General features: G+C 41.9%; 12 protein-coding genes across 12 annotated transcripts; 5 read left to right on the top strand and 7 right to left on the bottom strand.

Annotated features, from left to right (window-relative positions):
* Positions 1-181: 181 nt before the first annotated feature.
* RPS13 (40S ribosomal protein uS15) lies at positions 182-1,025 on the bottom strand (the record flags this gene model as incomplete). Its single annotated transcript, XM_003679723.1, has 2 exons — positions 182-616; positions 1,005-1,025. The coding sequence occupies 2 exons, from the start codon at positions 1,023-1,025 to the stop codon at positions 182-184; spliced, it is 456 nt and encodes a 151-aa protein (XP_003679771.1).
* Positions 1,026-1,319: 294 nt separating this feature from the next.
* AIM7 (Aim7p) lies at positions 1,320-1,766 on the bottom strand (the record flags this gene model as incomplete). The annotated part of the gene is made up of 1 exon (XM_003679724.1): positions 1,320-1,766. The coding sequence occupies one exon, from the start codon at positions 1,764-1,766 to the stop codon at positions 1,320-1,322; it is 447 nt and encodes a 148-aa protein (XP_003679772.1).
* Positions 1,767-1,931: 165 nt separating this feature from the next.
* Positions 1,932-3,623, bottom strand: LCB2 (serine C-palmitoyltransferase LCB2; the record flags this gene model as incomplete). The annotated part of the gene is made up of 1 exon (XM_003679725.1): positions 1,932-3,623. The coding sequence occupies one exon, from the start codon at positions 3,621-3,623 to the stop codon at positions 1,932-1,934; it is 1,692 nt and encodes a 563-aa protein (XP_003679773.1).
* Positions 3,624-3,951: 328 nt separating this feature from the next.
* On the bottom strand, positions 3,952-5,613 carry TDEL0B04340 (uncharacterized protein; the record flags this gene model as incomplete). The annotated part of the gene is made up of 1 exon (XM_003679726.1): positions 3,952-5,613. The coding sequence occupies one exon, from the start codon at positions 5,611-5,613 to the stop codon at positions 3,952-3,954; it is 1,662 nt and encodes a 553-aa protein (XP_003679774.1).
* Positions 5,614-5,793: 180 nt separating this feature from the next.
* GDI1 (Gdi1p) lies at positions 5,794-7,158 on the top strand (the record flags this gene model as incomplete). The annotated part of the gene is made up of 1 exon (XM_003679727.1): positions 5,794-7,158. The coding sequence occupies one exon, from the start codon at positions 5,794-5,796 to the stop codon at positions 7,156-7,158; it is 1,365 nt and encodes a 454-aa protein (XP_003679775.1).
* Positions 7,159-7,300: 142 nt separating this feature from the next.
* Positions 7,301-7,645, top strand: LSM2 (Sm-like protein LSM2; the record flags this gene model as incomplete). The annotated part of the gene is made up of 2 exons (XM_003679728.1): positions 7,301-7,348; positions 7,412-7,645. The coding sequence occupies 2 exons, from the start codon at positions 7,301-7,303 to the stop codon at positions 7,643-7,645; spliced, it is 282 nt and encodes a 93-aa protein (XP_003679776.1).
* Positions 7,646-7,660: 15 nt separating this feature from the next.
* TDEL0B04370 (uncharacterized protein) lies at positions 7,661-8,071 on the bottom strand (the record flags this gene model as incomplete). Its single annotated transcript, XM_003679729.1, has 1 exon — positions 7,661-8,071. The coding sequence occupies one exon, from the start codon at positions 8,069-8,071 to the stop codon at positions 7,661-7,663; it is 411 nt and encodes a 136-aa protein (XP_003679777.1).
* A 714-nt stretch (positions 8,072-8,785) lies between these two features.
* Positions 8,786-9,205, top strand: RRN10 (Rrn10p; the record flags this gene model as incomplete). The annotated part of the gene is made up of 1 exon (XM_003679730.1): positions 8,786-9,205. The coding sequence occupies one exon, from the start codon at positions 8,786-8,788 to the stop codon at positions 9,203-9,205; it is 420 nt and encodes a 139-aa protein (XP_003679778.1).
* A 138-nt stretch (positions 9,206-9,343) lies between these two features.
* NCL1 (tRNA (cytosine-C5-)-methyltransferase) lies at positions 9,344-11,365 on the top strand (the record flags this gene model as incomplete). Its single annotated transcript, XM_003679731.1, has 1 exon — positions 9,344-11,365. One exon carries the CDS (start codon positions 9,344-9,346, stop codon positions 11,363-11,365), a length of 2,022 nt encoding a protein of 673 aa, XP_003679779.1.
* Positions 11,366-11,413: 48 nt separating this feature from the next.
* MCM2 (MCM DNA helicase complex subunit MCM2) lies at positions 11,414-14,035 on the bottom strand (the record flags this gene model as incomplete). The annotated part of the gene is made up of 1 exon (XM_003679732.1): positions 11,414-14,035. The coding sequence occupies one exon, from the start codon at positions 14,033-14,035 to the stop codon at positions 11,414-11,416; it is 2,622 nt and encodes an 873-aa protein (XP_003679780.1).
* Positions 14,036-15,569: 1,534 nt separating this feature from the next.
* On the top strand, positions 15,570-16,643 carry TDEL0B04410 (uncharacterized protein; the record flags this gene model as incomplete). Its single annotated transcript, XM_003679733.1, has 1 exon — positions 15,570-16,643. One exon carries the CDS (start codon positions 15,570-15,572, stop codon positions 16,641-16,643), a length of 1,074 nt encoding a protein of 357 aa, XP_003679781.1.
* A 48-nt stretch (positions 16,644-16,691) lies between these two features.
* On the bottom strand, positions 16,692-18,200 carry TDEL0B04420 (NAD-dependent succinate-semialdehyde dehydrogenase; the record flags this gene model as incomplete). The annotated part of the gene is made up of 1 exon (XM_003679734.1): positions 16,692-18,200. The coding sequence occupies one exon, from the start codon at positions 18,198-18,200 to the stop codon at positions 16,692-16,694; it is 1,509 nt and encodes a 502-aa protein (XP_003679782.1).
* Between the last annotated feature and the right edge of the window lie 463 nt (positions 18,201-18,663).

An 18,663-nucleotide genomic window follows, 5' to 3' on the forward strand; every position in this document is an offset into this window, starting at 1 on the left:
ATTTTTTTAACTTTTTACCTATAATGTTAAGTCTAACTTAAAAAGAGGACCGCTGGTACCCTTCTATGAAGTAGAATTGAGCATAATTGAATGATTGATTACATTATATCGTTAAAAATTAGTGGATAGTGTTTTGTTAGACCAAAATTAAAAATTACAATATTGATGCAGATTAAACACTCTAGTTAACCAAAGCAGAAGCAGTGGCAGACTCGTATTTCCAGTTTGGTGGCAAGACAGAGACAGTTCTGTAGTATCTAGCCAATCTGTGGATTCTAGATTCGATCAAAATCAATCTGAACTTAGCGTCCTTGTCCTTTCTGTTTCTTTCCAAGTGCTTTCTGACAGAGACAGCCTTCTTGATCAAGAAGTACAAGTCTTCTGGGATTTCTGGAGCCAAACCGTTAGACTTCAAGATTCTCATGATCTTGTTACCGGTGATGACACGGGCTTGAGTAACACCGTGAGCATCTCTCAACAAGACACCGATTTGAGATGGGGTCAAACCCTTTCTGGCGTACTTGGTAATTTGCTCAACGACAGCGTCGGAAGACAACTTGAACCAAGCTGGAGCATTTCTAGAGTATGGAAGAGCGGAAGAAGAGATACCTTTACCCTGTTAAAATGGAAACTGTTAGTAAAGATGAACTTGGAAAGTTCTTCTCATATATCCTCAGGTCATCTCATTCATTCTCCGCTAGGTGATTACTTGCTAATGACGAGCACACTCAAGTGCCCATTCTTTATCTCATCCAAGAGCTTTCAAATGTTATCGAACAGAGGAAAAGTATCTTGATTTGGCAAAGAAAAATTGGAATCACCCAGCTAATACATCGCGAGCTCTTATGAGCTCTAAAAGAGAAAAACTCTTTTTGATGTACACCGGAAAACAAATGAATGAAATGATCCGAAATATATGAAGAGAGCGGAAGACATCCAAGATGTCAATCCTCAATCTCACGATTGTAGTGCTTGCACTTGTGCTAATGCAATTAGCGACATACTTTGCTGTGCATACGACCCATTTTGGCTGATTTAGTACGTGATGTCTTATGAAATAATACAGAAACAAGAATTAAACTATTCATGAAATTTCAATGTGGAGCTTTATTATAAGATGCTTCGTTTTCGCTGTGCGTCCCTTAGGATGAACGATTCGCTCTGGGAGACTGAATTTTTTTTTTCAGTTTAATTTTTCAAGATTTTCCAGTTTTCAACGGTTGTAATTTTTTGGGCCTTGGGTGTGTACAGATTGAGCAAACAGTCCCATGAAATATTTCAGTCACTGATTACATTATCTACCAATATTAAAGATAGCATCATTTACTTAGCTGTTGCTTCAGATCTTCTATATCGTCATCATCCTCCAATCCCGATGTTACTTCTACTAGCTTTGAGGTGCCACACTCGTTTCTTACCATTTCGAGTGCTCCGGCGTACAGCATTTTCCACTCTTGAGATACAACAGTAGCCGGCTTCCAAAACAACAATATCAGAGGTGTTTGCTTGATTCCTTCCTTCGTGGTCACGGGATATGCAGTGAGCAGGAACCTAGGACTGTTGTCCGGAAGTATGTCGGCCATTTCATCTACATCTGTGATATCTTCTAATTCTTCCCGTTCTTCTTCTTCAATAACAATCTCATACGAGGGCTTTGGTTCAATCTTGATTGGTAAACATCTAATTACTTCAGCTCTGGCTGTTGAGGTACGGAATTTCCTAATAACATCCTTGGTAGCAGTACCAATTCTATATAAGGAGGACATTATCTTAATTGAATGGCACTTATAGCTGATATTTGCTTATCCCTAATGCATTTCTTGTAAATTCATAGTTGTTGTTTTATCCCGTATAAAATGTATATATTATAAGCGCGCAGTCTTGAATACTGAACAAAACGTTAAATATAGGTGGTTATGCTATTTCATACATCATATGACAAAGTACTTATTATCTTTGCAGTCTTCCGCCGTGCGTGCGATTACATCCTCAATATCCCATCTTGGTGGATTACCATCCTCTGGAGGGCTTGCCCTTCCTGAACTTAGTTTTAAGTACAGCTTGTCGCCAACCTCGCTAACATGGCGTAACAAGTAGTCCAGATCATCTTTTGTCAATGCTGCAGAAACACAAAATCTGACTCTGGATTCAATCAGTGGTGTTGCAGGATATGCAACCACGACAACGGCAATCTTTCTTTGTAACATCATTCTTGAAAATGCGGGCATCTTAGATGGACAATATAGAAGCATGGGGATGACAGGTGAATCAGGAGAACCATAAACGATGAATCCGAGTCTTTGCAAACCTAGACGCAAGTAACGAGAGTTGAACGCAATACGTTGTAACCTCTCCTTACCTTCGCCTGGCTTAAGTTCACCAGTAATAGTCTTTAGGGAAGAGATGATTTGAGCTAGGACAGGTGCCGCAATTGATTCACTATAGTTGGCTGTTGTAAGGTCCAATCTCAGTCTATCCATTATCCATTGTTGCGCAGCGATATACCCACCAGCTGCACCAAACGATTTCGTTAGAGTTCCCATTAAGATATCCACGTCTGCTGGATCTACGCCAAATAGATCACAAACACCACGTCCATTTGGTCCCACTGCTCCTATGGAATGAGCTTCGTCAACAAATAAATAGCACTTGTACTTTTTCTTCAAGGCCACGATTCCAGGTAGATTACATACAGTACCTTCCATTGAATATAACCCTTCCACACAAATCAGGATCTTTTTCCATGGACGACGTGTCTTTGGTTGACCAAGAACGATTTGTTCTCTTAGAAGCTTCTCCAAACCAGCCATATCATTGTGCTTGAAAGTTCTCACTGCAGTTCCTGATAATCTAACACCTGTTCTAATTGAAGTATGGTTTAACTCGTCCGAGACCACCAGACAACTTGAATCCAGAAAAGCATTGAAGAAATTGGCATTAGTACCGTAACCCATCGAGAAGATCATCGCATCGTCCTTTCCAACAAAAGATGCAACCAGTTTCTCAGCCTCAACGTGAAGATCAGTTGATCCTATCTGTGTTCTAGGTCCACCAGATTGTACGCCGTAATTATCAACACTGGCCAATGCGGCGTCTGTGCATTGACCCTCACTTTGAGCAAATCCAAGATAGTTATAGGAGGATAGATTTAGACACATGGAGGTAGAACCTGGGTAGGTAAAGTATTCGTTCAAATTATGGGATATACGGTCAATGCAATGAATAAATCTTCCTGGAACTCCAGCAGTTGGACGTGAGAAGCAATCGTCAATTCTTTTCTTCATTCTCCTGGCAAAAAAACTCTCAAATTTGGAATACCATGGTGCAAACCCATCTCTCTCCAAAACGTCCAAATGCCTATCTTTTTGAAAAGTCATCCCAAGAAAATCATGAACATGTCCCAGGATCATCAAAATCAGATAGTTTAAATAGGTAATCAATGAAATGTAATATGGCGGAGTATCAATGATTGGTCGTTGAATTGGCTCATCTTTCAACGATTTCACCTGGTATAGATAATCTCGTGAACCTAATGAACCATATTCGTTTTCTCTTTTCACTTCTACAGGTAAATCCTCTGGCTCGATCAATGGAACACGTCCGTCATTAGCAGGTGTACTCATGAGGAACGCACTTTGGCTCTTTTTTATCAACGAGGGTTTCCCTTTTCACAGTTGCAACAGGTAATACAGTGGGAATGAAAAAAAATAAGGTTTCACAATCAAGGATTCGAATGTTGTAATTGAGAATGCTCAATCGGCCCTATCCACTAATATATACACACAATCAGCCTCCGTTTCCATAGACGATTGCAGCCTCGATGATGGCTTTGTTTCTACTATTGTGCGAAAGCGAGACGCGAGAAAGGAGATTTTCGAGGCGAAAAGACGATGCCCAACGCATCAGTACACCGTATATGGCACAACTATAGAAGAGATGAGATGTGTAGAGTTAAAGATCATCGTGGTTTACATCGCCGATCTCGTAGTCTCCCGGTGCAATGAGTCTCAAGTAGTGGTCGCAGATAGGTGTTTCTTCCCCTACGTGCGATACCACGAAAACAGTGCCCGGCCAACGATTCAATAGCTCGTGACAGCGCATCATTGGCTCCCAATCCATGCCAGAGAAGGCTTCGTCGAGGATAAGTACTTCTGGCATCTTAATTAGACTTCTGATGAATAGTATAAGCTTCTGGTCACTGACGCTTAACTGACCGATTGGCGTTTTTTCCATGTTCTCCAAATGGAAGTAGTTCAAGAACATTTCAATCAGTAACTGCTTTGTATGATCCAGATGCTTCCAAGTCGGTATAAAGTTATTGGAAGAGGCATCATGGAACCCTGTCGCAATAGCTTCCTTCGCGTTTAATCTGTCTCCGGCATTCTTTAAGAGTATAGCATGTAATTCTGGAGACGACATCCCAATTCGTTGGTTGATATCGAAGTAGTTTGTTCTACCAGTTCTCCTTGGTTCACCATTCTCAACGACTTTGGAATTCCAGGATTGCGGATGTTCTGCGGTGATCAATGACAGCAAAGTAGATTTCCCTGTTCCATTATCACCTCTAATATGCCATTTAGAACCTGGCGCAACTTGCCAGTGGAGATCTTGTAGCACCGGTGAACCCTTGTATTGAACTTCCAAGCCTTTCAATTCGAGAGTATGAGGCATCCTGACAATTTCATGATGTGGTTTCTTGTACATTGGATGTGACGATAATAGGTCTTCCACTGAGTAAACTGTTGAACCTTTTTGCATCTGTAGCTCTAATGCACGTTTCTCTCTTATGTTTGCAATTTGTTCCTGAAACTTATCTATTGGACCCTGGAACAGGATACCTTCATTCTCATCTGGATAGCAAATGTGCGTGCACCACTGTGGAATCTCATCCTGGACCCTTAGGCCAACAATTATTGAGCAGTTTTGCTCATCCTGGTAGTTTTTCAAGAATTTAGAGATGATGGAAGTGGCAGTAGGATCCAGACCGAGGAAAGGATCATCTATCAGCAAAATATCCGGTTCCTTTAGTAAACTATAGGCGAGCCTGGCTCTTCTCATCTGACCATTACTTAATCCCATGGCCCATCTGTCCTGTAGCTCAGTCAATTTCAATTCTTTAATGAGTTTATCATACAGTTTCATATTCACTTTCCGACCTGTAGTCTCCACATCATAGGACACTGCATTCGAACCAATGGCATTATCCAGTATAAATTTTTTGCATGTTTGATCAAACTCATCTTTAAAGTGTTCATATCGTGCACTTAAATGGGCCGTTGGCATCACACCTTTGAAAGAAACCTGCTCGACGTGTGGTGCAGATTCTCGAGTACGGCCATACTGTAACGATAGTGGAGGTTCACACAAATATCTATTCCCCAAGACATTCAAAAATGTACCCTTCTCCTTACCCCAGACTGCCCATTTTTCACCTTTCCTGATCTCGAACTTTGAAATCGGCTTGGCATAGACAGTCTTTGCACCTTTCACCAGCGAGGACTTGAACAACGCATTTGATATGCGCACAACAACCCCGTCAGAGAGCATTGACCCAAATCGACGACCGGCCATGCTCACCAATGCCCTTTTCAACTTTAACTGCTTATCGGCCATATTTTAAGCTAAACGATCAGCCTAAAGTTACCCGAGTTTCCACACCTGTGAGGCCTGGGTATAAAGGATTCACAAACTGCCATTGACAGGGGTTCTTAACGATGAACAAGCGGCTTGATCGATTGTTTCGTTATTGCGAGTCTAGTAGTTAAACATCTAGATAGGATGGATAACCAATCAATGGATACCAAGGTGGAGAGAGAGACCACTGATACCGAATATGATGTTATTGTGCTGGGAACAGGGATCACGGAATGTATCCTTTCAGGACTTTTATCTGTAGATGGGAAGAAAGTGCTGCATATTGATAAGCAAGACCACTATGGTGGTGAGAGTGCTTCGGTGACTTTGTCGCAGCTTTATGAAAAGTTCAAACAGAACCCTATTTCTAAAGAGGATAGAGAAGCTAAGTTTGGGAGAGATAGGGATTGGAGTGTCGATCTGATCCCTAAGTTCTTGATGGCGAATGGTGAACTAACTAACATTTTGATACATACTGATGTGACAAGGTACGTTGACTTCAAACAGGTATCTGGTTCGTACGTTTTCAAACAGGGCAAGATCTACAAAGTTCCAGCTAACGAAATGGAGGCCATTTCATCGCCATTGATGGGTATCTTTGAAAAGAGAAGAATGAAGAAGTTTTTAGAATGGATAAGCTCATACAAGGAGGATGAATCAAGTACCCATCAAGGTCTTGACTTGGATAAAAACACTATGGATGAGGTGTATTACAAGTTTGGCTTGGGTAACTCGACTAAAGAATTTATCGGACATTCTATGGCTCTTTGGACCAACGACGATTATTTGAATGAACCAGCAAGACCATCTTTCGAGAGAATTGTGTTGTACTGTCAAAGTGTCGCTCGTTATGGTAAATCTCCATACCTATACCCACTCTATGGGTTAGGTGAATTACCACAAGGTTTTGCTCGTTTGTCGGCAATCTATGGTGGTACGTACATGTTAGACAACCCTATCGAGAAAGTTTTGTACACTGAGCAAGGTAAATTCAAAGGTGTTGAAACCAAATTAGGTACCTTCAATGCTCCATTAGTCATTGCAGACCCAACCTATTTCCCCGAGAAATGTAAGTCCACGGGCCAAAGAGTCATAAGAGCAATTTGTATCCTAAATCATCCAGTTCCAGGTACAAGCAATGCAGACTCTTTACAAATCATTATCCCACAAAGTCAAGTCTCGAGGAAGAACGACATCTACATTGCTGTGATGTCCGATGCTCACCATGTTTGCTCTAAAAATCATTATTTGGCCATTATCTCAACCATCATCGAAACAGACAAGCCTCACATCGAACTAGAACCTGCATTTAAACTATTGGGACCAATTGAGGAGAAGTTTATGGGAATCGCCGAACTATTTGAACCAAAGGAAGATGGTTCTAAAGATAACATCTACTTATCCAAGTCTTATGATTCTTCATCTCATTTCGAAACCATGACTGACGATGTCAAGGATATCTATTTCCGAGTCACTGGTCATCCGCTAGTATTGAAATCAAGAAAGGATTCCCAAAACGATTAGGTAACTTCGTAATTACTACATAACGTACTTGTAAGCTGTCATTTTTCATTTTTTCATTTTCCCTCTCGTCCGTTCATAGCCTAAAAAAGAAGATTCAAATAGTGTAGAAGACCTCAACCATCACCGACAAACAAACTGCCCAATGCTATTCTTTTCATTCTTCAAGACCCTAGTGGATCAAGAAGTCACGGTCGAGGTATGATACAAGTGCGATGCAACTTACACAGTCCGTTATACTAACCCTTTGCGATAGTTGAAAAATGACATTGAACTGAAAGGAACATTAAAATCAGTGGACCAATTTCTGAATCTGAAACTCGACAACATTTCATGCTCTAACGAAAGTAAATATCCACACCTAACCTCTGTTAGAAACATCTTTATAAGGGGGTCGACGGTAAGGTACGTTTATCTGAACAAGAACATGGTTGACACTAATCTGCTACAGGATGCAGCTAGAAGGGAGGCTATGACCGAGAAAAAATAAATAAATCTATCTACTTTAAGAATCCTTAGGCGTATACATCAATTTTGCTTCACACTTTGCTCTAGTGTGACCTACCTCATGACAAAATGAACAAGGTATCCTATTTTTCTTCTTCTTTTTAGGTTTAGTTGAACTCTCTACAATAGGTATCAGTGCGAATTTCCGAAGTTCCTGTGTTCGTGAATCTTGTCTCTCTAGTATTTCCACACCATTTCCAAGCATGCGATCGATATGATTCCTATCGATAGAATATTCATTGCCCGTTATACCCACTATCATTCGAATACATTTATCTAGCTCATCGAGCTTCTTCTTATACTCCAGTTGTAAAGAACCATCTTCCTGTCGTTTCTCAAGAACAAGTTTGGCCAATACATCCATAGCCTGGGAAATCTTCTTTATATCATCAGCACAATTACGACTCATCTTGCCGGTGTCCTGCCGATGAGATGATAGCCGTGCTCATTCACATATACCAGTGTTTATAGAGTAGGAAAATACTCCGCTCACGTGTTGGTTCTTGAGCGCTACCACTTGAAATAAAACTTTTTCACTTTAATGCTGTAGTGGCATGGTGGAACGATATACTCCGGGATTTCTGGCCTGGGATCGAACCCTACGGCCGGACGCAGATTTGCACGCCCAGTCTCATGGCTGGGCAAGGAGATTACTTCTAGTAATCTTCGCGCTGCGCGCCGCGTTTTGAGTGCTGTCTACTCCTCTGTTGTGTAGCGCCGAGTTGAAGTGTCCCGATTTAACCAATTAATCGATCCTTGCGGGTACGAGCTTTGAGGCCGGGGCATGAGAAATCTGCCCCATAACCAGGTTTCAGCGGCAAAGTAGTCCCCTGTGCGGTTTCGAACCCGCGCTTTGTCCTCACCGCTGTTAGGGGAGTTTCATCCAGCGACAGCAAGGACCTCCCGTGATGGAGGCGGTCGGGATAGCACGCTCTCGGAAATTAGTGCTCAACCGGTATTTTCCCTCCCCTTGCGGGTTGTGGAGTGTATGAACCATCAAATTCTTTTTACCCTTTTTTTTTTTGGTTTTACCAGCCGCTTTTGTGGCTTATTGATTTTTTGGAGTTAGACAAAAACAAAGATCCATTACAAACAACTAAACACTTTTCAAGAACTATACGGGATGGATAGAACTGTTTATGAAGCCTGCAGTGATCTTATAGTAGAGTTTGGTACGCATGTGGTGAGTGCAGATGAAGTATTGGCCGAGAAAGTGGATCATTTGGTTCCTGTGCCGTTCAAGACTAGGGAAGACTTAGAGGCTGATTCTGCAAAGGATCGTGCTGATGGGCTATTCGAAGGGGAGATTGTACCGAGAATCGACCTGCGTGTTTTACATTATTTCGCTACGCAATTGATTGTACAGCGGTATCCGCACTTGGTGAGGTGTTTTGATGAGACAAGTATGATTACACTGGGGCTACTAGTCGAAAAATGGGTTAGAGACTTTTTAGTGGAGTATGAGAGTGGACGGGTGAAAGAGGGACCCTCTCAGTGTGTCTCAAAAGCTGTTAATTATAGAGTTTCGCCATCAAACATTTAGCCGCCGAAGTTATCTCGTCTTGGGTGATTATTTGGAAAATTTTTTTTAAACGCACACAGAGGGCATCTCTTAAATGTTATGATCCATGAGTAGCAACAGGCCTAACTATAGCAGTATCATCAATCGAAGCCTGTGACAATGGGTAGAAGAAATTTCAAGAAAGGTAAAAAAACTTTCGGTGCTCGTGATGATTCTAGAGCTCAAAAGCATTGGTCAGAACTCGTTAGAGAAAATGAGAAATGGGAAAAATACTATAAAGACCTCGCATTATTCCCACAGGATCAATGGGATCAATTTAAAACCGTTTGCCAAAGTCCATTGCCCTTGACTTTCAGAGTTACAGGCTCCAGAAAACATGCGCAGGAAGTCTTGCAAATGTTTAAGGAAAGACATTTACCAAACTTGACGAATGTCGAATTTGAAGGTGAAACTTTGAAAGCTCCATTGGAGTTGCCATGGTATCCAGATCACCTGGCTTGGCAATTGGATGTTCCGAAGACTGTTATTCGTAAAAATGAGCAATTCGCCAAGACTCAAAGATTCCTGGTTGTCGAAAACGCCGTGGGCAATATCTCTAGACAAGAAGCAGTCTCTATGATCCCTCCAATTGTGCTAGAAGTCGAGCCTCATCATACAGTGCTAGATATGTGTGCTGCCCCAGGTTCAAAGACCGCTCAAATGATTGAAGCTCTACATAAAGATACCGATGAGCCAACAGGGTTTGTTGTTGCCAATGACGCAGACTCAAAGAGATCTCATATGTTGGTTCATCAATTGAAGAGGTTAAACAGTGCGAATTTGATGGTGGTCAATCACGATGCCCAATTTTTCCCAAGAATCAAAAGTTCAGCAGCAGACGATAGCAGCAAGGCAAACGTCCTCAAATTTGATAGAGTTCTTTGTGATGTTCCATGTTCAGGTGACGGTACGATGAGAAAGAACGTTAACGTGTGGAGAGATTGGACCCCACAAGGTGGGTTAGGTCTGCACACCGTGCAATTCAACATCTTGAACAGAGGTTTGCATCTATTGAAAAATAAGGGTAGACTGGTCTACTCTACTTGTTCGATGAATCCAATTGAAAATGAAGCTGTTGTCGCAGAAGCATTGAGAAAATGGGGTGATAAGATCAGATTGGTCAGTTGTGAGGATAAGTTGCCAGGTCTTGTGAGATCCAAGGGTGTATCTCAATGGCCAGTGATCGACAGGAATATGACTCCAAGAGAAAAGGGTGATGAAGGCACACATGATAGTTGGTTCCCACCTACTGAAGAGGAAGCTGCCAAGTTCAATTTGGAAAACTGTATCAGAGTTTACCCACACCAACAAAACACTGGTGGTTTCTTCATCACTGTCTTTGAAAAAATTGCTGAAGATTCCGATTCGACAAAGAGACTAGGCTCTGAGACTCCAGCTGCTCAAGAACCAGAACAAAAGAAGATCAAGACCACCGAGACCGCCGCTCCAGTCGAGAAGAAAGAAAAATTGCCTCGTGATGCCAATGAAGAACCGTTCGTTTTTATTGACCCGTACCACGAAGCTCTAAAGACTTGTTGGAGTTTCTACGGGATTGACGAGAAATTTGATAAGAAATCTTGTCTAGTGCGTAATGCCACTGGTGAACCATCAAGAGTCGTTTACACAGTTTGTTCAGCTTTGAAAGACATTATTCAAGCTAATGAAGACAGATTGAAAATCATCTATTCCGGTGTTAAACTATTCGTCTCTCAAAGAAGCGATATCGAGTGTTCTTGGAGAATTCAGAGCGAAGCTCTACCAATTATGAAGCACCACATGACCTCCAATAGGATTGTCAAGACCAATTTAGAGCTACTCAAAATCCTCTTGGTTGAATCTTTCCCAAAATTTGATGATATGAAGGCCCAAGGTGTCGATGATCATTTTGTTGAAAAGATGAATGAATTGAGTTCCGGTTGCGCGTTTATTGAAGTCGAGAGAGAAGGCGACGATAAGGAAAGTTTGTTCTTGCCCGTGTGGAAAGGTAACAGATGCGTTAATCTGATGGTTTGCAAAGAGGATACACACGAGTTGCTTTACAGAATCTTTAACATAGAAACTTCGGCCAAGGATAATTCAAAGGATAATACCCAAAAGAAGGAAGAGACTCCATCTACTGAAGCAAACGACGAAAAGCAATAGATAAAGTGTCTTGTATGTACATTAGTTTTACAAATTTTGTGCCTTGCACTAAGAGTTTTGTCGATGGCCCAACGTGTATATAGCGAACGACCTTTGTAGTTGACGGCGCACACTAATCTTTTGAGCGTCAACGAAGGAATCCACAACAACTTTGATAGCCCTATCCAAATCCCACGAAGAGACGAATTCAGATAATCTCATCTTTGCAAATGACTCCGCGATTCTCAGTATCGATTCCAAATGACGCACTGTGATCGGGAACGACCCCGTCGAAATACTCTCTCGCCTCAAATCTGCATAAACTCGACTCACTTTGTTCATATCCATTTGATGAAGTTTTGGATGTACCTTGGTTCTTGCATAATGAATGTACTTGATTAACATCTCTTGCGGTATAGGAGAAACTTCTTCTTCTTTCTTTCTTTGCCTCTCTAAACGTCTCTGCCTGGCAGTTATCCGTGCAGCTTCTTCATCCATCTCTTCATCTTCAGCCTCATTGTGATTGCTATGATCTTCGTCCTCCGGATCGTTTTCAGGATGTGATCTGACGTGCGAGTCCACGACGAAAGTTGCTAGCCTTTCATCTGCTTCTTCGTCAACCAAATCCCTGACCACACATAGAATATCGAATCTCGAAAGGATGGGCTCTGTCAGACTGATATTTTGGGCTAATGGCAAAGTTGAATTGTATCGACCACCATTTGGATTTGCTGCTGCGATGATCGAACAACGCGCCTGAAGAGTGGTCACTATACCAGCTTTCGAAATAGATATACTTTGTTGTTCCATAGCTTCGTGGATAGATGTACGGTCCTGGTCATTCATCTTATCGAACTCATCAATTAGACAAACACCTTTATCTGCTAGGACCAACGCACCACCTTCTAGTGTCCATTCTTTTGTGATCGGATCTTTCCTTACTGACGCAGTCAAACCAACTGCAGAAGCACCTTGACCTGTAGCGAAAACAGCCCTGTGCGCCGTCTTTTCGATGTATTTCAGGATTTGCGATTTAGCAGTTCCCGGATCACCTAGCAATAGAACATTAATATCACCACGAATAGCGTGCTTACCATTCACGTTCTTGGGCACACCACTAAACAAAGAACATGCAACAGCAGTCTTGATATCTCTATGTCCATAGATAGATGGTGCCATGGATGAAATAACTTTATCGATAATACCACGGTCTCTTGACATTTTCCGAAACTCACGCTCTTCTTCTTCAGTCCAACCGAAAACGTCAAGTCCCTCTTCCTCCCCATTTACCATATTTCCTTCCCTTCTCTTGATCGAGTTTGCTTCAATAATAGTGGCAAACACAGGGAAACCATTTCTCGCATTAAGGTTCCCATCATAGTTGTTCTTATATATACCAGTTACTTCTACCTCTTCACCAGGCTTCGAGATATCAACCAAATCTGCAAGAAGTATGACTTCCCTGTGCCTTGGCAGACGTCCTGCAGGAACCGTGCCTGGAGCCTCCTGTAGAGTTATCCTCTGGTAGTTACGGTAGACGGTTTTCTCACCATTCACAGTGAATGGGCCCTTCGACTTACAATTTGTGCAAAACGAGATCTTAATCTCGTCGTTGGAATCCTGAAAGAAAGGACCAAGCACAGATCCACATTTCAAACAATTGAATTTAACGTATTTGAGTTGTGGGAAGACACCTGTTCTTCTTGTGACAACACCAGTGACTCGCACCAACGAGTTCAAATTAAACTCACGTAGTTCTCTTAGACTGTGGATAGTTGGAAAATCTGATATTCTCACATGAATTTCCGAGTGGATACGGGCATAATCGGGGTAGTGCAGCTCCGTGGCTTCCATTGCGACTAGATCAAAAATTTTGAGCATCTCACTTGGACATTTCGCCAAAAAAAGCGCCAAGATAGCTTTAGATTCTGCTAGATGTCGGTAGTTGACTTCCAGAGATTCAGAGTTCATTTCACCCAAAACCCTGATACGCGCACCGTATACAGATCGACCCGTATCATCTGTATACTCTAGCAGAAATGATTTGATTTCCCTAGCAATAGTTCTCGAGACATTTGGTTGAGTAATCCACTCAGCATAGCTGCTTGCTTTAACGTTGGCCAATGATTCTAACGTAAGTTCTTCGGTGAGCGGATCGATATCAATATCACTCAATAAGTCATCATCGCTATGTGCTGCATTTTCATACTGTCTTCTTCTGCGACGTCTCTGGACCGGTAACCCCATATCATCCAATTGATTGCCTCCAGCGCCCTCATCATCATCATCATCCATATAAGCTGTATTTCTTAATACTTTGTCTCTTTGGTTAAGTTGAGCATCAATTCTACGCCTCTCAGACAACGAAAGCTCTTTCTGCGCCTCATCATCGATATCTCTGAGATCATATCTGTCTTTATTTGGATCATCACCGTAATCTGCGTACATATCTTCGCCCATCAAATCAACCTCATTCATCTGTTCTTCAAGCTCTTCGAGATCTGGATCATCCTGAATCTCGTCATCCGCTCCTTCAGGATTATCCATTTCGTCTTCCATGGGTGCTCCAAAAGGCGATGATACCGGATCTAGCAGTCTAGCGGAGCCATGTTGTGGAGACGATGGTGGTAAATCGTTGTCAGAATCGGAATCATCGTTTTGCTCACGTCTACGTCTCCTGTTTTCTGACATTTTGGTGCTTAGTCACGTAGACGCACTCTAAGTGTTTCACAGACTTACGTTTATTAAGTCGAAGTTCTTTGGTTTCATCGAAATTAATCAAACGCGCTTTCCTCGCTTCGAGAAGTTGACACTTTGAAATAGAACAAACCATAGTGAATTATGATCAAAGCCAAAGATCCCACCCATGGATCAGAAACAGGGTTTTCGAGTCCACTACTATAGTCTTGACACTCTAATGGCCTGAAATGTCGTAATGGGGGCCCTTGATGGGTCATTGAACTCAAATATCGGATAGTGTAGCTCGAGTGTAGCCCCTTAGCGCTGCCACAGAATAGTTTGCTAATCGCAGCTCTTGCCAAACATATAATTGGCCTCAGAAATACCTTGCAGACCGCCTTTATTCCTCAGAACTTTGGATGGGAGTGAGCATATAAATTATAGTTTTGTTACAACAAAGCAGTTTGACGCTAACGGCTGAATGTATGATAAGTACTTGGTCACTTTATCTCATGTACCTCTAGATCACAGTTTCTTTAAGAATAACTAAACGGTTTTGAACGGGACATCACCCCTTGCACGTACCTTTAGCCATTCTGGATCTGTTTGTTTGCCTTAAACAGTCATCCAAGAATTGATTGAAATTTCAAATTGAGCTCTTCAAGTAGTATAAGGTGTTTGTGTTAGGCTACGCTTTCATTTCTCGTCTTCTTGTCTTCAAAACCTGAGCTAGTGTATCATTGACAATGGGTCGACATCTCGGGTTTCTTATAGCATGCATAATACATACCGCAGTAATTAGATTGCACAATATCAGAACAGCATTTGATGGCACTTCTAGCCCTGATGACACCTGAAGCTCACTTCTGTCTCTCCGGAGGGAATTCAACAAACGTAAGCCATAGTAAAAGTGACAGCCACCTTAAAGCGATGGGGATGTGCTTTATGGAACTTGATGTTATAACCTTGTTAATGTAGGGCTTTTTTCTATTCGAATGGTAGCATTATGGACTTCGGCGGCTAAGTTTGTAATAAATGATTATACAAACCTTGAACCCACAAACATCAACAACCAGTAGTTCCATAGATCGAGTGGGGGAGTTGTTGGCACGTCCGGCCTACAACAGTGGTTGCCACCTTTAGTAGCTGTATTGTGATCGAAGCGCAATGCTCAACCCATCAAAAAAGGAGTATCACCCAGAACATCGTTAAGGGTACATATTTCAGCCTTTCATAGTTAATGGAACTCATGCGCACATACACAGGACGTTGATAGCTCTGGCACATAACCCATCAATTGGCCTTGATGCATAATCGTTGTTATCAAGCAATTCAAGACAAACGTCTCATAGGAAGGATGGATCGAAACAATGTCTTGTTATGCATGGCTTTGAGTCGTTGGGACCATTCTTGTCGACGAGTATTGGTGTTAGAGTTGAGAAGTAGCTAATTAAGGTATTACTGAATCGCGTTAATGCGAAAAATGTGATGGAGTTTTAACTATCAAGACTTCAACCAGAAAGAAAGGCAGATAAACAAGATAAAAATGTCGGGTGTGAGTGCATCAGAGTATCTTTCTCAACAGCAGGAACTCGAGGATGAAGCAAGGAAGTTGATGCCTTGGGATCCTAAATCGTGTACTTATGAGAAAGGTGCGCTAAGACAGCAGGTATTCGCTTGTCGCTCCCACGGTAAAATTGGAGTCTGCTATTCATGCTCGATACAATGTCATACCAAATGTGATATAGTGGAATTGTTTACAAAGAGATGCTTTACGTGCGATTGCGGAACTGAAAGGGACACGCAAGAAAGTGAGACTGGGTTCAAATGCCAGTTGAGGAGGAATACAGAAGCAGATATTCCATCGTTGCAGAATGTCTACGGCCATAATTTCGAGGGACTCTTTTGCAGTTGTAATAAGGAGTATGATCCAGATTCGAGCGCTGTGATGTTACAATGCGTACAGGGAACAGAGTGTAACGAAGATTGGTATCATGACTATTGCATTGTGGGAAAAGATGAAGGAAAAACCGAGGCGAAGGCCAAGGGAGAAGAGATCTTGGCGGAAGGAATGCCACCCTTGGATACCTTTGACGCTTACATATGCTGGAAATGTGTGTCAAAATATGAATACTACTTCAAGAGAATACTGTCCCATCCACTTTCTGACAAGATCGTTGCGCACAAGATAGCACATATGGCATTGAAAAGTGAAACTTCACTAAATGACAACAGAAAAAGATCCATCGAGGCTAGCGAGGAGAATCAAGGCGAATACTCGTTGTTCTTGAAAGATGACTATTCGGAGCAGCTAAAAAAACTGAAGGATTCTTTGGACAAAGATAATGATAAGTTGTATTTATTTCTCAATGACTTGGTTCCATTTCTGTTGAAAGATGAGCCAGTTTACGAAGAGCCAGAAGAAGTTGAACCAAGTGCAGACGAATTAGTTAGTCAGATGTTACAAAATGCTGTTGATAGGGATCAGGTCATAGCTGGAATATCGGCCTTCCATACAATGAAAACAAGACTTAGCGAATACTTGAAGCCATTCGCTGAAACAGGACAAGTTGTGAGAAAAGAAGATATCAATGACTTCTTTGACACCAAAAAAAACTAATAATGATGACGGGGGATTTTCGATATAATACTTAAATGCTTGAATAAACTATGGCTCCAATACAATCGATTTGGTTTCGGTGTATTCTTCAATTCCAAATTTCGCAACACCTTGGCCAGTTCCAGCTGACGAGATAGCGCTGTTACTGATCTCGCATGTGTTTATGCCTATCATGCCGGCTTTCAACTCCGTAGCAACGAGATAAGCTTTCTTGATATTGTTTGTATACAAGAATCCGGCTGGCGCAGATTCCACATTGTTAGCCATTCGAAACACATCGCTGGTGTCCTTGAATTTAATCAGTGATGCGACAGGTCCGAAAAGCTGCTTATGAAATATCTCCATAGAAGCATCTACATCTGCCAGGATTGTGGGACGGTAAAATAAAGGACCAAGAGCGCTTGCTCTAGAGCCACCAGTGAGAACACGGGCACCACTTTGTTTCGCCTTTCCAACTAAGGCAGAAACTTGCTCCACCGTATGAGTGTTTATCAATGGGCCATGGGTTACACCTTGATCAAATCCGTCGCCCAAATGAAATACTTCTTCTATACGTTCAGCGAGTCTAGTCGCGAAGAGATCATAGATCTTTTCTTGAACAAAAATTCTGTTAGCACAAGTTTGCGCATATTGACCAAACTTGAAGTCGATTATGCCGTCCAGAGCCCTATCAATTTCGGCATCTTCCATAACAATAAATGGTGCATTACCTCCAAGCTCCATAGAGAATTTTTTGATGGTTTCACACTCCGATGCACATAGCTTCAGCAATAACTTCCCGAGATCTGGGGTCCCTGAGTAGAAAAGCTTCTTAACTTGTGAACTCTCACAAAGGTATCTCCCAACCTCTTTAGAAGTTTTCGTTGGCAATATGTTACACACACCAGCAGGAAGACCGGCTTGTTCGCATAACCAGCAGAGTGCCAGTGCACTCAGAGGTGTCTCATGAGCTGGACGTATTATACATGCATTTCCTGCTGCTAGTGCCGGAGCCAGTTTTCGAGCGACCATAGCACTAGGTGAGTTCCACGAAGTCATGATCCCAACTACCCCCAATGGTCTTTTAATATGGAACATCTGTCTATCAATTGAAGAGGTAGCTGAGAGTAGGGATCCATATATCCTATTGGCTTCTTCAGCAAACCATTTGAAAGTACTTGCAGTGTAGTCTACTTCGCCAAGAGAATTGTGATAAGGTTTTCCCGTTTCCAACGTAACTAACCTTGCGAGATCCTCTCTATTGGTACAAGTTAGCTCATAGATATTGTATAAGATTTGGGACCTTTCACCAGGTGTTGTATAACGGTATCTTTGGAATGCTTCCTTAGCTGACTTAACTGCAAACTGATAGTCTTCTTTGCCACAACTAGAGATCTGCCCAATCACTTCCTGCGTTGATGGATTGATAACCTCAAAGGATTCGGTCTTCTCTATCCACTCTCCATTGATAAATGCTCTAGTTCTGAACAAGTCTGGATCATTGAATGAATTCGAAATGGGCCTTATAAATCTTACAGATACTTTCTTCCTGACCAGTGATGAAGAACAACGAAGCATCCTTGGGTCAAATCCATGAACAATCGATCTCAATGAAAGATTACTTAACACCTTCTTAAATTGTTAGCTTCCATTATTGAATTAACAACGGAACCGTTGACTCCCCTCATCGAGCTGAATAATCAGCGACATGAAACAAATAAAGCATGGTCACCTTTTGTTGCGAAACTAGAGGCACCTTGAGAGGTACATAAGGGTACTTACCTCGCGAGGCGCTAGCATCGTCAAAGTGGAGAAGTAGTAAGTCAACTCTTTGTAATATTGCGATTAATAGATTCCCATGGTCATCTCTCTTTCATAATTGGAGATCAATAATAACAAATGCAAAGCATTGCATGGGGTCTGTGACCTTTTAGATTCGTCAGTGCAGAAAGAACACTGACCATGAAATGAATTTGGGGTCATGAAATGAAAAATATTTACAAATGTGTATGATACTTAGTTAGATCAATCAGATGTTTGA

Source organism: Torulaspora delbrueckii, chromosome 2, assembly GCF_000243375.1.
Source record: "Torulaspora delbrueckii CBS 1146 chromosome 2, complete genome".
Classification (NCBI taxonomy): domain Eukaryota; kingdom Fungi; phylum Ascomycota; class Saccharomycetes; order Saccharomycetales; family Saccharomycetaceae; genus Torulaspora; species Torulaspora delbrueckii.